This window comes from Sebastes fasciatus, chromosome 19 (genome assembly GCF_043250625.1).
Source record: "Sebastes fasciatus isolate fSebFas1 chromosome 19, fSebFas1.pri, whole genome shotgun sequence".
NCBI classification, from domain to species: domain Eukaryota; kingdom Metazoa; phylum Chordata; class Actinopteri; order Perciformes; family Sebastidae; genus Sebastes; species Sebastes fasciatus.
In genome coordinates, this window is record NC_133813.1 from 13467326 (window position 1) to 13483214 (window position 15889).

Consider the following 15889-nt stretch of genomic DNA (forward strand, 5'->3'; position numbering starts at 1 on the left):
AATGAGTGCTAAAGGTCTTTCTTTGTCTGTGCAGCAGCAGGACTACGAGCAGGAGTTCCTTCAGAGGCGTTTCTCTGGGGGGAGCCAATCCTACGGGGGCGACTCTCCACGCCTGTCGCCGTGCAGCAGCATGGGGAAACTCAGCAAGTCCGACGAACAGCTCTCTTCCATGGAGCAGGACAGTGGTCAGTGTTCCCGTAACACCAGCTGTGAGACGCTTGGTAAGAAGTCAGGGTTGGGGTTTGATTTTTATCAAATCTGAAATCTAGCATCAAATCTGCTCATCTAATCCAAACCCTTTTGAATTTATTTAGGCATTTTTTAACGAAAATGAGAAGCTTACTTATGTTTCCTAAATGTTTTTTCAACACTTCTTTTTGCTAATAAATAAAGAGGGAGGAGAGATAAAAGGTTCGATAAGAGATCTGTTAGTTAAAGAGCTTCATCAAATCCAGTTATTTTGCCAACAGGGAATCAGATCCAAAATGGAACCAACCCTTGACAAATCTTTGCTAATGTGTCATTTCTATTTTTCACCCCACCTGTTGTGTAGGAGTTAAAAGCTACACTCTGGTTGAGGGTTCAATCTAGATATATGATGACTGAAATGTGATTTGTACCTTTCCTTTACCTTTTCAGACAACACAGAGAATTACGACCCGGATTATGACTTCCTCCACCAGGACTTGTCAGTCGGGGAGAACTTGCCCCCGATACCGGTCGGAGGGTGCCTGAGCCCCCTGCCTGAGTCTCACAGCGAGTCCTCGTCCCCGGTCCCCGGACAGCATCCGACACATCCTCGCTTCAGCGCTCCTCCAGCACAGCAGCCAGAATACTGGACCCCACAGCCCAATCAAACCAATCCTTTACATTCCCACCGTGTCAGCGCGCCCCCCGCCCTTCCGCAGAAGAAGCGACGCAGCACCCAGCCCTTCCCCGACGGAGGGTCGCGGGTGCTTTACGAGCGCTACCCCTCCCAGTACGACAACCTGTCAGAAGAGGAGCTGCACCCTACGCCACCATTCCCCCTTTTCACGCCCATCTCGCCCATGCCCCAGACAAATGGGGGGCAGTTTGTCGCCCAGTACATAGCCAGCGAGAACGCAGATGTCCCCTCCAGCCCACCGCCGTTGCCAGAAAAGAAAAGCAGACACAGTAAGTGAGAGAAAAGGAGGGGATGGGAACGTAATGAGAGAGCGATGAAGGCTTTAAATGAGATGACTGAGCAGTGGGCACTGAGGCAAAGGAACAGGGAAGAATCAAGGAAGGGATGAGGTTGATTTAGGAAGGGACAGAGGGACATTGGCTTCACTTTGTCATCTGTTCATTGAGGCATAGCTGATGTCAAGGAAATATTCCACTGTGAATAGAAACAGGAAGTGAAAACCAGGATGTGCTACAATGGGTTCGGCTCCAGGGGCATAGAGGGCAACATTTGGTCACTTCCTGACACACCTGCTACATCACTTCCTCTCTCGCTACTGTATTATGTCATTCCATACAGTCAGCCCTTCCTGCTAGTTGAAGCACTTGTCACAGTTTATGACTACATGCATGTATGATTTCAACAGCCTTGAAGTCACTTTAAAGGGACACTACTGGTGAATACTACTCAGCCTCTGAATTGCTCTGGAGGAGTTTTGTCAATTCCAAGAAAATAAACGATGTCATGACAGGGGTGGGCGATGTATCGAATATACTCGATGTATAGCGGCTTGTTCTACGTGGGATGTAGTAAATTACTATATTGCCAACACCGAGTACAAATACTATTTGTCACGTCATCTTTTTAAGCCAGCAGCGTGAGACTTGATTTGGCGTTTCGCTTCTCCTGCCGCTCTGTCCCTCTCACAGACACACTCTTCTGTGTGTGGCGTATGAACTTAGATGTGCATATGGGGCGTGTGTTTTTGTATCTGGAGGGAGGCAGGAAACAGGGAAAGAGTCTGGAGAGAGGGGAAGAAGTGAAGCGCCAAAGCGAGTTTATACAGGTTGAGGTCTGAAAAGGTGATGGATGACGCCAGCCTCCACTTCGAAAAAGACGGTTAAACCAGCCCCCACGTTGTTTTGCAGTATATGTATATACATGCCTAGTACATACTAGGCTTTACGGTAAGAGCCTGTAAGAACTGGCTTCAAAATAAAAGCGACCAAGAACTGACTTCAGAATAAATGTGACATCAATTCAATAAGTCAGTCATTAACTTAGTCCGTCAATAATAAATAAAGAAATAAAACGAAATGAATGGATATTAAATAATAAATCAAATTTAACAACAGTTAAAGTTTCAGGTTGAGTTTAAAGTCATAGCAAGATAAACAATAAATGTGTATTAATCTAATCCCCCTCCAGTCCTCCAGTACATGCAGTTTGTGGAAGACTACTCCGAGCCGCAGCCCTCCGTGTTCTACCAGATGCCACAGAGCGAGCGCATCTACGAGCAGCGCAACAAGCACTTCCAGGAGGTCTACGGCTTCAACGACTCCTTCAGCAGCACCGACTCCGTCCACGAGCCGCTGCTGCCTCCAGCATTGCCCCCGAAACAAAGGCAACTGGTAAGAAAAACCTCTCCATGTGTGCAAGAATGACCAAAACCAATTTTGATGTTGTGCTGTTTCTTATAAACTACCACGGTTAAAATGTCTTTTCCAAATGGGTAGAAATAAATAGTTGGGTTAACTAATGTGGACTGTGTGAGCAAAGCTGTAATTTAAATTCCTTAAATTGTTCAGTTCATCTTCTTGTGGAGGCTGTGGAGCCTTCATTGATTACACTATTCATTTTTGAGATCATACCTAGAGATCACTGGACAAAGAGTGTTGTGATGATAGCGTCACTGGCACATGTGAACAATACCAGCAGCACTCTGTGGTAGAGCTCTGTGCTGGTCCCACTGTCTTCATGCTTTATGCTGCCTGGGAAAGGAAGAATGCAGATTGCATTCTGGGGCTAAAGTACATTCCAGTGGTAATCCTCATCAATTTTCTCCCCAGCCTCCTCCTATCTTGTTATCTCTCTCTCACCTATTCAGCTCCCCCCTCCTTACTCTCTCCGTCTCCCCTTTCTGTAACCAAAGCAGACATCCGTACGAACACGGAGGTGTTTGGTTGTTAGCGGGAGATAAGACCAACCTCTTATCAGATCCAGTCCACTTATCTTAATCTGGGTCGGCGTCTGGGTTAATTGAGACAACTGTCTGACACTGAGTCAGTGAGGAGAGAGAGAGGAAGAGACACGATTGGATAGATCATAGCAGGAGAGGGCATCCAACCTTTTAAAGGCCCTGACAAATGATTCTTCTTACTACAGTAAGGAGTGATGGGGGTCCCACATGAACACACTATTTTCTGTTAAAGTTAGAACAATTTTGGTTATCGTTATTTCTCATTAGATATTTGTGCTTTTCTTTTTCTCAATGCTCTTCTCACTGGTTTGAAGTGGGTGAAGGGGGATGACACTACTTCTGTGCACCAGTCACAGTTTTGCAGCGAGCATATGAAATTCCATACTAACATTTTATTTAGTACGCTAAAACAGTTTGTGAGATTTTTTAGTATGTTTGAAACCTTGGTATGAAACCAATAGTATGTGAATTGACAGACGTTGACTGACAGCTCTGTCACATCAATAATGCGTCAGTTTAACTTTAAGTATAAGATATCACTTTGCTAGGCGTAATATATATTTAAAAAGTAGACTTTATGATTATCACAAATCATCATTTTGGTCACATGAGGTTGGTATGAGTTACCGTGGCTACGCGTCTCCGACCGGCAAGGAGGCTCTCAGGAAGCGACGATGTAAATTAAAGCTCAGTGCGTCTGAAAAGATACATACTACTGTTTATTCACACAAAAGTTTGTTGAGCGATAGTACACGTATTGGGTATGTAGTGTATAGTGTGCGATTTCAGACACAGCCATAAACATAAATAGTACCTAAAGATGTTTTTTAACTTTAACGTTGCTCATGCAGCCATGAATACTTAATGTTACGGAGAAATACTTTGACTTTAATGTGGTATATTTCAACCTGGCATATTTGCCATAAATGTGACCATTGTGAATCTATGGGTCATGCTAACTTTGCACTCCCCAGTCCCATTGTAGAGATTCAGGGAAACGAGAACTCGCACATAACAACGTATATTCGGGGAAGTTGCGTGCGTAGACTGTATATAAGACGTGGACGTAGTCACCGTGACGTCGGTTTGTGGACTGCTATTCTGAAGCCTCGAGTTCGGCATTTTGGCTGCCACCTTGGTTTTTTGCAACCAGAAGTGACACAAAAAGGTGGAGCTAAGTACAACCAAACACTGAATATAATATTTTTAGGTGACCAAAATGTCATAATTAACTTTCATGAACTGAAAACGCACTGTGAAAGGGTTAAAGTTGAAGACGAAAACGCGGTCAACTCTCAGATCAAACAACGCCGTAGTAGCGACCTGTCAATCACAAGGTTGCCACGCCCTAAAGCATCCCCTGCTTTATGGTCTATTTGACTCTAAATGGGACCATCATTTACTAAATGAACATCATGCTGTATTGAAGAAGACTTGAAACTAGCGATTGAGACCATAAACTCATGTTTAACGCACTTCTGTATTGGCTTCACTTTTCAGACCCCGGAGTTGCCCAATAGTTGTGTGAGCCTCCTGCAGCTTTAAACATGATTTTTAGTAGCCCCCTGGAGTAGCCATGTTGGGGGGGGGTGGGGGTTAACGACCTATAAAGTCACAATAGCCACATTTATGGGAAATACGCCAGGTTAAAATAAACCGTAGAGCTACACAAGCAGCTAAACATTGCATGTTGAGTAGATGGTCTGTGGTTTACCAGATTGTCACATACAGTATGAGACGTGGTGTTCTCACAAAGATACACACTAGTCTATTTTCCTTCACTAATGCCTGGTATACATATTTGAAGATGACAAACTGAAGTGTGGTTGGTTGGCCTAAAAAAGTGTAGTAATGAAGACAGTACATTGTGGACAGTAAACAGATGGCGGTCTTCTCCAGGGTATAGCTGGATGTACAGTATCATAGCCCAGTAAAGAAAATTGACTCAGTGGCTGAGTGGCAGTCTACCCAGGCCACCTCAGAGTCTTTGTCCATTGTCCTCTCTCTGCCACCACAACTGTGTATTTGGAGCCCCGTGCTCAGCTTTTTATTTTTATCATTCTTTTGTCCGAGCGTACAGTCGAACTGCATTCATCTCTGCTCCTGCCGCAGGGCCTAATCTGGCCTCATGTTTTGGACTTGATGAGCTCGTGGCCCAGTGGAATAAGCCGGTTTGCCTCCTCCATAAACCCATGTTCCAGGCTTACACGCTTTGGCGACTTTACACGGCTTTGCAAAAAAAAAAAAAAAAAAAGTCATTTCATCTGCTGGGCGAAAAAAACAAACCCAGAGCGGATCATATTGGCCCTGTTTAGAACGTGTTGTAGTTGGCCTGGTTTCTGGAGAGCCCTTAAAGCTCAGGGTATTAAAAGAAAGTTTAATAGACTACCACAGTAGACGTGTATGTGTGTAACCTGTACGTGTCACATAACTTGATTGAACTTAACTAGGCAATTGGAAATATCATATTGTAATTCTTCATTTAGGTGGTGTTCCCCTTTAAACGTAGTAACATTTCAACAGCGGTAGTCTGTCCAGTATTTACTTCCACAGTCAGTAAGATGATGCTTCTCAGCTGAGCTACCAGAATCCTCCTCAGCTTCCACCACTTGGATTTCACTACTCTGCTGCTCGACTTTGTTTAAATCTGCTCTCATTCGCTCTTTGCTTACTAGTGTAATCAACTGTCCCCTCTTTTCTTTTTTTTCTCCCTTAACACCCCTCTTTGCCTTTCTTAACCCCCCTCACTCACTTTCTTTCCTACCTTTCTTTCTTCCTCTTTGTTTCCTTCTCAGGCCTCCCACTCTTCCTCCCCCTCTTCCTCCTCCTCCTCTTCTCTCTCCTGCCACCTCCAGCCGTCTGTAGCGGCCCTGGAGGAGGCAGGCTCTGGGCTGGGCCTCACCATGTCCGTTTCTAACTCCTACCTGATTGGCCAAGCTTCTTTGACCACACCCACGGTGAGTCAGGTCTTTTAAACCCCATCCCTCCACCTCCATCCCTCTCACGCCGGTGTGGGTGCTGTGTGGTCCTGGACTGGTCTGGGGGCGGCTTGACCTGTGTGTGCTCCATCTGTGATGCAGTCTGTTTATCTACCCCTTGCCCCCCCCTTTGAGGCTTCTGATGGGGCCGACCCCTCAAGGCCCGTGGTTTGGTTGCTGTGTGGTTTTGTTCATCCACCCCATCCATGTGTGCATTTGTTGTTTTGCTGTGTGTTTTTTAGATATGATATTATTAATGTGTGCTTTGCGTGGTTGTGAGTGTGTGCAGTTATTTGTTACCTCTGGCTAGCTATGTGTGTGTGTGTGTGTGTGTTGCACTGAAGCATTCCTCCACATGACAGGTAATTATTTGGCCCTTTCCCTCTTTTCCGTTCGCCTCAGAGATACAGTCAGTGAGTTGTGTGTCTGGAGCATTCAAATATCACAAGAGGCAACAATACATAGCCCTTTTGTTGGTCTGTCTGGAACATTTCAACCATCAACAGTTAATGAATTAGCTTGTGGTTAATCAATTAGAGTTGTTCCGATACCAATACCAGTATCGGAAATGCTTCCAATACTGCCCAAAATTCGGGATTGGGTATCGGCGAGTACGCCAGTCTATGCACCGATTCGATACCATCATTTATTAACCCAGAAAAACTTATATAACTGGAAATCAATTCTCATTTGCTGCTCCAAAACAGTAGCCTTCACTGTGGTGTCGCACTGGATGTATCATGGCTGTCCCTGGCAACTACTGTTTTAGAGCAGCGAAGAAGAACTGACTGCTGATAGTTTGTGACGTGACAATAACAAACAACAACAGTGCGGTGCTAGTGGAGAATGTAACGGTAGTCAGAGGGAGGAAAATATCAGCCATTTGGCAATATTTCACAATAGAAAATCTGTTAATGTTTTACAAAAGGGTTTAACCTGAGCCAGGCCATACGACAAAGATAGTAATCATATCACATCCATACATGGTCAGTAGTAAACAGCTGCTAAATGAAAATAATAATATGACTGTCAATCAATTAAAATATTTAATTGCAATTAATCACATGATTGTCCATTGTTGATCAAGATTAATTGCAAATTAATCACACATTTTTTTATCTATTCAAAATGTAACTTAAAGGGAGATTTGTCAATAATTTAATCCTCTTATCAACATGGGAGTGGGAAAATATTCTTACTTTATGCAAATGTATGTATATATTTATTACTGAAAATCAATTAACAACACAAAACAATGACAAATATTGTCCAGAAACCCTCACAGGTACTGCATTTAGCATAAACAAATATGCTCAAATCATAATATGGCAAACTGCAGCCCAACAGGCAACAACAGCTGTCAGTGTGTCAGTGTGCTGACTTGACTATGACTTGCCCCAAACTGCATGCGTGCCTGTAAAGGGGAGACTCGTGGGTACCCATAGAACCCATTTTCATTCACATATCTTGAGGTCAGAGGTCAAGGGACCCCTTTGAAAATGGACAGTTTTTCCTCGCCAATATTTTGTTAGGAGCGTTATTTAACCTCCTTCCCAACAAGCTAGTATGACATGGTTGGTACCAATGGATTCCTTAGGTTTTCTAGTTTCATATGATGATCTAGCTTTAAAACTGAGCTTGGAAAAAATGATATTGGAACATCTCTATAATCAATGCTATATTCCAGTAACTTAAGGCCTGACCCAGCTGGCAGACCTTGCTATATGTGTCAGTGGTTAGGTCAGTCTTTTTGGGTTGGTTGACCCATGATGACCCCATGGTGTGCGTGGCACCCTAAGGCACGGTATGGATCTCCCTCAGGATATCTCCAGTATGGAATGCAGCCCCAGATGGACCTGATGGAAAACACATTCCGCCTGTTTTCTGCTCCTCTTCTTTCCTCTCCTCCTCGTCTTTTTTTCTTCCTCCAGCGTCAGTCGCTGTCCACACTCTACTCTACTTTTTTCTCCTATCTTCACCGCCATGCTGTAACCTCCTCCCACCCCCAAATGCACACGCACTTCCACACCTCCCATTTGTCTGTTTCTGTGGAATGTTTGCATTCCTCAACTCCTTGGGGCATGATGTTTTGGGGGGTGGGGGGGGGGGGGGGTAGGCAAGGCATGCTGGGAAAGCTGCTTTGCATATGTTGAGTGGAAAAGAAAAGAAATAGCCAGTAGTTTATTTTAATGTAAGTGTCTCCCTTCCTGTGTGTGTGTGTGTGTGTTGCGGATGTTAGTACAGACAGTATTTTTAAGACTGCTGCCACGAAAAAAAGAGGAGAGTGAGAGGCCTTGATTTTTCCCGCTGATCCTGCGTGTCTGTGCATGAACAACATGTGCGCGCATCTGTGTGTATGTGGCCGAGTGTGTGCGGTGTTTATCGGTGATCCGTGTATGCACAGCTCTGTGCTGGTATGCTGAAACGGAGCTGAGATGTGCAACATGTTAAAACAGGTTACCACTACCTCCTCTGCAGACAGGCATCTCCTCAGCTGGCCGCACACTCATGGACATTGTTAAGACATCTCTCGCCTAAAAGCTAGGGCTGACAATCGATTGAAATATTTAATTACGATTAACTGCATGATTGTCCATGATTAATTGTGATTAATCGCAAGTAAATTTTTTTATCAGTTCAAAATGTACCTTAAAGGGAGATTTGTCCAATATTTAATACTCTTATCAACATGGGAGTGGGCAAATTCGGAGCGGTATATAGCGTCCTTCCTGACAAGTTAGTATGACATGGTTAGGTTTTCTAGTTTGGTATGATACTAGTATCTTCACTACCTTTTAAAAATGAGCCTTCTTCAACCTCCGAAAGACCGAATAGTGTTAATGTGTTAAAGAAATTAGTGCCGTTAAAACAAATTTGTGTTAATGAGTTATTATCACGTTAACTTTGACAGCCCTACTAAACACACAAACACACTCAGAGTTGATGCTACTTTGTAGATTTGTTTCCCTGTTAAATATTTCCGTCTTGCCATCTTCCATGTTATCTCTCTGGAGATGTGTCTGTTGCCAGTGGTCCCAGTTTTTGTTGGGTGTATGTGTGTGTGTTGCAGTGCATTTCATGTTCAGGCACATCACTCTCCGGGTCCAGGCTTAATGGAGGTGTTGGAGAATGAAACACTGCTTCCTCTTGTTCAGCTTCTTTTTCCTACCTGCTCTGTCTTCACCTCTCTGATCTCTTAGTCCTGTCTTTTATTTTTATTTCTTCTTTCTTTTCCTTGCTTTCCTTCTTTCCACCAATCACAGAGCTTGGACCAGGTTGCCTTGACCAATGCCACCATTCTGGATGGTAGCGGGGGCGGGCCCAACGGTTCCCTGGCTGGCTCAATGGGCTCTGTGGCTGTCTGTCTTCCTTCTGAGTCTTCTCTCACTGACTCTCTCCACACCTCAGCGGTGAGCTTACACAGGATAGATGTTCGATAGCAGGATGCTTCTATGAAGCGGCTCTCGAAGACGAATGATAAAATGTGACCCTGGCGCCCTTCCCCTTGGCAGATTGGTGTTAGATTACAACAGTTTAGTGTTCAGTTTTGTTGCCCAGATGATAATACAGTGACTCATTCACTTAGCGGCATCTTGTTGTCTTTATCACTGCCCACAATCTGTCTGCTGCAGGGGCGGAGCGGGGGCGGAGCGGGGGCGGTGGCTTCGAGGGTTCCGGCCCCGAATGTTTTCTGAAAAGCCCCGAAACTTTTAGGTTTTTAAGGGCACTTTCACAAGACAACATTTAGTCCGTTTTAATTGAACTCTGGTTCGATTTGTTTGGGCGGGTTGTGAACGCAGTAATTGTACTTTGGTGCGGACCAAAACAATGAGACCACCTCACACTGGAGCGAGGGTGGGGAGGCGGGGTTAAAGGAAACGCTACTGCTGCTGCTCTATGGGCCCAATGGATGCGTAAGATCGCCGGAAGATCCGGGTACTTTTATACTCGTTGTTAAAGTCTAACTGAGCAACTTTCATAGGAATAAACGGGGGCCCGCCTCCAGTTCTCTTTATACATCAATGTTTTTTCCCAACCAGATTTTTACCCATTATATTATCTCAAAAGGCTTGACAAATAGAACATATAGCTGCCATAAATGGGGGGAAAAATCTGAGAGCTGAAATCTCCCCAGTGGAGGAAGATGCCCCCAGAACTCCCTAGGTTTTGGGCTGAGCCCCGAATGTTTACAACAACGTCTTGCTCCGCCCCCGCTCTGCTGTCTGATTACTGGTCTTAAAAGAATCCCAGTAGAGCATGTTGCACTGCATGTTCTTTTTTTGCCAGTCAATACTATTCCCTTTACAAATGATGCACTCCAGTGCCGCCTGGTGGTCATGATGACGCTGAGCTGGAGAACACGCCGCTCGCTGTTCAATACCAAACCTTGGCTCGCCGCTTTCTCTCCTCCTTAGCCACATATTGTCACTTGACGTCTGTTAGCAAAAACACTCTGTGCCCCTCTCCGCTCCCTCACGCCTGGGTTTGTGTACCTCCTCTTTTCCCGTAGAGCGAGAGCGCAAATGACGAGGGTGGGGAGGGGGAGTACGTCAACTTGTACTCATCCAGCCAGGCCAATGGGGAGCTGCCTCTCTCCCTCAGAGTAAGTAGCTGACCGCCTCGGGGTGAAAGGTCAATTCCATTTACACGTCCCATCACTTCAGGAATATGAATCAATTTCAAATGCGGCGAGGGAATTTGAAGTAAAGGAGACCTGTCTGACTGGCAGATATCATTCATCCGTTACAGCGAGCGGCTCCTATTGATTCATCTCTCGAACTGATGGCACTGAAATGGAATGTGAATGTAGCCGAACCTAAGTGAGCATGACTTCAGGTTCACGGGGTTTGCCTGCCAGGGACTTCTGTGCTGTGGTTGGTGTCTGTGGAGAAGATGTCCATGTGTATGTTGTTCTGACTGGCTGGCTGGCGACTGCCGCCTCTCTGGCTGCGCTTCATCTGTAACGAGCATTTAACCCTGTTCCGATCTAACACCTGACATGTCGCTGCTCCAAAGGGACTCTCAATGGTTCAGCGGGTTTCAATTTTCCAATAACATTCCCCCATAACTGCTTATGTGCACCCTGTGCATGTTTTACAGCGTGTGTGGTTGTATTCCTTTGAGCCAGCGTGTACATTGAGGGTGTATTTTAGGTGTGTGCAAATGTAAGCGAGAGCAAAAGATTGATGGGTGTGTGTGATTGTACTTGTCGTTTGGGGGCAGTTTCAGTGTGTATGAGTTCTACCCTCTGGTGTCTTTCTGTTTTGGGTCTCACCTGTTGGGTTTCTCCTCGCTCATATTGAGGAAAAGCTGCATTTTTACCCATCAACATAGCATCAACATAGTGGTACAAACATTTCCTACAAAGCATCCATCCTCCCTTCCACCAAGAGTGTTGCATGCACTGGTGGTCCATACGATCTCATCAATAGCCAGCCCTTCTGTCACTGCATGGAACCATTCCTCCATGTTGTTCCGATGTAACCTACAGCACACATGTTGATTGTTGCTTTTCCCACCGTGATCAGGAAACAATCACAGCTGACGATGTACTACAGGACCCCGCCCCTCAGATGCCATCCACCAACAGCAAAGAGGCTCTGGACAAGGAAAGGTAAGGGTCCGAATGTTAACATCCTAGAAATGATATACACCTGCATGCTACCTGTGTACAGTATGTACCATACTAATAGTGTACTGGTTCTGAAGTTAGTATAGACCTTTTCAAACTTGACAACATCAATATTCTAAATGGGTTCCTTTGTATTTCCTGTTGTAATGTTTGTTAAGCTGACAGGAAGTAAACGTAGACCCAAAGCTGTTGCCCTGCTGTAGCAACAGAGGTCAAAGAAAAGGTCCAAAGATATGACACAGTTGCGATTTCTCTGCATTATCATCATAAAGTTAATGTCTATAACGTTACCTTGAGATGAGAATGAAAGACAACTGAGAGGAGTGGAAGTAGTGTGATGTGTGAAGTGATTTACACAGCAGACATGTATGCTATAGCAGACAAAAATGCAATTTCAGTTAAACTTTAAGAAAAAAAAATAATATATATTTTAAATAGTTTTTTTTTTTTTGTAGTTATTGTTCCTGGAGCTGTTTCACCACCATTCATAATTCTCTTTTTTCCAGCTGTGATCAGCTTCTCCATTCCCTTTGTGCATTGCATTGTGGGAGAATAGTGAGACAGACAGTTTTGGGTCTACTATATGTTGTCACTTTTTACAGTGTGAACACACTACATACTTAAAACTTGCTTAGAATTAGTGCTATGCAGTAGTGCTACAACTAATGATTATTAAATTGATTAAGCTGCAGATTATTTCGTCAATCGTTTTCTCTAAAATGTGTGTAAAACACCCACTTTTATTTTCCTGAGCCCAAGATGATAAATTCAGAAACAGTCCAAAACCCAAAGATATTAAATGTACCATCATACATGACAAATAAAAACATCAAACCTCACATTTGAGGATTTGATGTTTTGAATTTTTGCCATTTTTGCTTGAAAAATGACTGAAACAATGAATCGATTATCAACGTTTCAGCTCCTGAATGCCGTTGGACACAGCTGTAGTCACTGTGCATCTCAGAAAGTTTTGAGTGTTTCTGTGCTGATGACCGTTTTGTGTGTGTGTGTTTGTTTTAGGAGGCAGAAGTCGACAGAGTCGGCTGGGAGCGATGAGGAAGACGTGGACGAGCTCTCCCTCATCGACCACAAGGAGATTATGAGCAGGATAACACTAAAACAAGAGGTAAGACAACCGCCACTGCTGACCCCGTGTACTGCTTTTAGAAATCCGCTGTGACAGAGGTGTGCAGCAGCAGCAGCAGCATACTAAACACATTTTATTCTGTTAGTCCAGCGCAGGCTAAAGGTCACTGTGAGTCACTCAGATATGAAATCAGATCACCGGTAGCCATTGCTGCCCTCTGGAGTGGAGCATCTGAAATTGCAGAGCTGAAATCGACCAACCGCCCTGCTCCTCCGCCTCCTCCTCCTCCTCCTCCTTTATCCTGCGTGGTGCAGTCTGATAGACAGATGTGTGAAAATGCTCCACTCTGCAAGGTTAGGGGCAATGTGACAGCAGTGATTTACAAAATGAGATGGGGAGGGATCAGAGCTGGTAGGAGGGGAGATTCATAGCCTGCCATGACATCTAGAGCTGTTACAGAAGACATATTGCAGTGGTGGGGCTTTTATCATACACAGGTCTGACTTTTTTCTTCGTCATCAGAGGAGCTGGTGCAGGACAGGGAGAGGTGGGGGCTGTTCAGAGGAGGGGAAAAACAGGCAGTAGAAAGGAAAGGTGCAAGCTACATTTTGGGCTAGACTGCATCACCCCTCATCAACCCCGAACCACTCATTTCCTCTCCCCGCTTTCAATCTCTCTCCATCTTTTGTTCATTTTTCTCTAATTCTTTGCGCCTCGTTTGCTCTCTTGAATTTTCTCTCTCTCCAGAGTGACGACGGCCCTGACGTTCGTGCTGGATCGGGAGATATTCTATTAGTCCACGCTACAGAAACAGACCGCAAAGGTACAGTACAGAACACATTAAGACTCACCCCTGCGTGTTTGTTGTGTACAGCTCAGTGTGTTACTGGGCTTCTGGGTCACCGGTGCAACTTTGTTTTGCTGCCGTGAAAGACCTGCAATCATTTTCTATTCAAAGACAGATTTATTTTTATTTGTGTAGTGTGATTCTGTAGTTTGACCGATTTGTAATTACTAGGGCTGTCAATCGATTAAGATATTTAATCGTGATTAATCGCACATTTAATTAGTATTTAATCCTCTTGTCAACATGGGAGTGGGCAAATATGCTGCCTTATGCAAATGTATGTATATATTTATTATTGGAAATCAATTAACAACACAAAACAATGACAAATATTGTCCAGAAACCCTCACAGGTACTGCATTTAGCATAAAAAATATGCTCAAATCATAACATGGCAAACTGCAGCCCAACAGGCAACAACAGCTGTCAGTGTGTCAGTGTGCTGATTTGACTATGACTTGCCCCAAACTGCATGTGATTATCATAAAGTGGGCATGTCTGTAAAGGGGAGACTCGTGGGTACCCATAGAACCCATTTTCATTCACATATCTGGAGGTCAGAGGTCAAGGGACCCCTTTGAAAATGGCTGTGCCAGTTTCTCCTCACCAAAATGTAGTGTAAGTTTGGAGCGTTATTTAACCTCCTTCGCAACGAGCTAGTATGACATGGTTTTCATATCAGTATCTTCACTCTAGCTTTAAAACGGAGCCCGCTACAACCTTAAAAATCACAAGTTAATGCGTTAAAGAAATTGTTGGCGTTAAAAGAAATTTGAACTTTGACAGCTCTGGTAATTACTTTTCTAATCATCTGAGTAGCATTTTAAAAAAGTCTCTCAGTGTGTCAGTATGCATGTCGGGTTCGTAGCCTTCACATTTGATGATGTGTTTTCGGTTAATTGGGAGCTCTGGCTGCACTTCAACTGAAATATGTTGTTTTCTTTTCTTCTGTTTTTTGCTTTGACAGATCTTGTTTTGTACTGTGAAGCCTTTCTGACTACGTATAGGACGTTTATAACCCCCGAGGACCTCATTAAGAAGCTACACTACAGATATCCTTTTCAAATCGCTCAACATGTCACTCTGAGCTTTAATCGCTGTTTAGATGGCAGAAGGCTGTTTTTCTTTTTTAATCCTTATTTACCAAGAAAACTTGTTTGCTCTCATTCAGCTCTTCCAAAACATTCATAGATGGAGACCTCCAGTACAACCCTAATCCTCTCCATTACTACCGGGGCTTTTTGTGATCGTATGTCTTTACAGTAGTGATATATTACAGCTGAATTATTACAGTATTCTACATTATTGTTGTCTTTGTCCCTTGACCACAAAGCACATACACCAGTTTCTGCCACAGTCCGGACACCTTCAAGAAGCGAGTCAGCAAGAACACGTTCTTTGTGCTGGTTCGTGTGGTGGATGAGCTGTGGTGAGTAGTCAGTCTGTGGTTGTACCTCCTCAGGGAAATATGTTTTTCCAAGTACATGGAGAGGAAACTTGGGTCTCTCAGTGAATTCATGAATAAAAGCATGTGTAAGAAGTTTAGAAACACGGATATTGCTAGTGCTTTAACGCCTCAAGGACTACCAACCAAATACCGAAAGAATAAACTACTGTTAGAAACAAACCATCATAGCAAAATGTTAACTTCTCAAAACTTTATTAGTTATGTAATTAATTAGTTCATTTGCATATTGTGTAAAAAGAAAATTGATGGAGCAATAGAACTGTATTGGCAGCAATTGGGTGCTTTTGACTTTGGTCCCCTAAGACGCCAAGTGTTTATTTTTAAAATTTTAAAATTTATTAAAATTATTATTTAAGAAGCACTAATTAAAACAGAAAACAATGATATGAAGTCATTAAGAACAAACTGATTGACAAAGTCATGAAAAAATTGAATGATATAATAAAGCACCTGTGAAATATGGGACCCCAGTTGGTAGGATGAGGGTTAAAAACGGTTTGGTTTTGCATGTAAGCAAGCTTTTTAAAGAAATGTGCACCAAATGTACCGCATGACCAAGAAATATGAGGAAAAATATAATATTTCTGCTGCACAAATTATGATTATTTTTCTGACGTACTGTGAAACACTTGATAATATTACTGTACCTCTGAAACTGCTCGCAACTCAGACTATGGAGGACCACAAGAGTCACGGAAATAGTAACTTATTGTACAATAAAAATAGGAATTCATCTTTTATTTATTTTT

At 43.6% G+C, this 15889-nt stretch overlaps 1 protein-coding gene across 17 annotated transcripts in view; it reads left to right on the forward strand.

The window, feature by feature from the left end:
• rapgef1b (Rap guanine nucleotide exchange factor (GEF) 1b) overlaps window positions 1–15889 on the forward strand; it is a 54360-nt gene that overhangs the window by 34149 nt on the left and 4322 nt on the right. For 6 of the 17 annotated variants that reach the window (XM_074616779.1, XM_074616783.1, XM_074616776.1 and 3 more), the window contains 11 exons: window positions 35–221; window positions 640–1155; window positions 2354–2556; window positions 5921–6082; window positions 9367–9513; window positions 10614–10706; window positions 11632–11717; window positions 12759–12864; window positions 13573–13648; window positions 14640–14724; window positions 15009–15101. In XM_074616779.1, the coding sequence (XP_074472880.1) occupies window positions 35–221; window positions 640–1155; window positions 2354–2556; window positions 5921–6082; window positions 9367–9513; window positions 10614–10706; window positions 11632–11717; window positions 12759–12864; window positions 13573–13648; window positions 14640–14724; window positions 15009–15101 (1754 nt within the window). The remainder of the gene's footprint in view (window positions 1–34; window positions 222–639; window positions 1156–2353; window positions 2557–5920; window positions 6083–9366; window positions 9514–10613; window positions 10707–11631; window positions 11718–12758; window positions 12865–13572; window positions 13649–14639; window positions 14725–15008; window positions 15102–15889) is intronic. The other 11 variants (XM_074616791.1, XM_074616787.1, XM_074616788.1 and 8 more) reach the window with 6 other exon arrangements.